A 1,288-nucleotide genomic window follows, 5' to 3' on the forward strand; every position below is an offset into this window, starting at 1 on the left:
AGCCGACAGGTTTAAACAGTACACAGTGGAGTTTCCCGAAGATGTACTGAAGAGTACTTTGAAAGCCTATCCAGTGCTCAATTTGAGTAGGTTGAAGACGGAGCTTTTTCTCATCTACGGCACGGAAGAGTTCAGAGCCTGTCGTGGTGCCGTAGACTTACTCAAGCTATTTATGGAGAACAATCTGGAAGAAGTCTTTGTAGAGACTATTTCTCTCCTAAAGATCCTCATCACCACACCCATGACCACAGCAGAACCCGAGAGGTGCTACTCGACTTTGGAAAAAGTAAAGACTTTTCTGAAAAACAACATGACCCACGAGAGGCTGAATGCATTGGCCATGCTGTCGATAGAAAAGAGACTGGTGAACGAGATGGTTGATTTCAACCAGAAGGTCATTGAAAAATTTGCAGTGCAGAAAGAAAGGAGAGAAACCTTTTCTTTCAAATAGTGCTAATGGCCAGTGATTAGGCACCTTCAGTGTGTGTTTTTTGTTTTTAGTTGTTGAATGATTACAGTGGAACCTCGGATTGCGAGTAACGAGAGTTTTGCAATACGAGCACTGTATTTTAAAAAACAAAATGACTCGTGTGCAGTACCGCGTTTGGCCTGAGGTTGGGGGGGGGGAGCCGGAGCCATTTGGAAAATCACGGAAATACTCTGTTCCCGAGCCTTTCCAAGTTCAGCCAAGGTGTTCCTAGCCCTCTCCGGCGCCCCCCACCTCTGGCCGCATGCGTTATTGCATGCCATTGAAGTCAATGCGAAACAAATTATTTTAGTTTCCATTGACTTCAATGGGGAAACTCGCTTTGATATGCGAGTACTTTGGATTACGAGCATTCTCCTGGAACGGATTATTTTTGTAATCCAAGATCCCACTGTACCTTGATTACGTAACTCATACCAATAAAACTTCTATAAAACTGGAAGAACGTATCAGTCTTGCGAAAGATTCCCCATCCAAATTTTAGCTGTTGGCGCCACCATTGCACAACTGATCACTACCAACACCTAGCTACATCTCAGATGTAACCTCTAACTAGAATATTGACATCTTTACCAGCACCACACCTCTCCTTCCCTCCCACTGGACCCCCCATTTTTAGGACCTCCTACATAAGCAAAACGCCACACCTCCCCGGGAAGATAACAGACTGAAGGGGCCCCTTTCGCTGGTGAGATCTTGTGGTGAACAGTTGAACCACTTCCCGCCCAAGGCCATCATATGACGTCCTGGACTTTGAGTGGAGGTATCTGGATGATGGGTGCAGCTACAGGCATTTTTTCG

General features: G+C 45.6%; 1 protein-coding gene across 1 annotated transcript in view; it reads left to right on the forward strand.

The window, feature by feature from the left end:
- The window catches only part of LOC120909997 (zinc finger MYM-type protein 1-like), a 39,086-nt gene extending 38,532 nt beyond the window's left edge, over nucleotides 1-554 (forward strand). The window contains exon 5 of the mRNA XM_040321817.1: nucleotides 1-554. This exon is cut by the window's left edge and continues 77 nt beyond it. Coding sequence (XP_040177751.1) covers nucleotides 1-451 — 451 coding nt within the window. The 3' untranslated portion in view covers nucleotides 452-554.
- The last annotated feature ends 734 nt before the right edge of the window (nucleotides 555-1,288 follow it).

This window comes from Rana temporaria, chromosome 8 (assembly GCF_905171775.1).
Source record: "Rana temporaria chromosome 8, aRanTem1.1, whole genome shotgun sequence".
Taxonomy (NCBI): domain Eukaryota; kingdom Metazoa; phylum Chordata; class Amphibia; order Anura; family Ranidae; genus Rana; species Rana temporaria.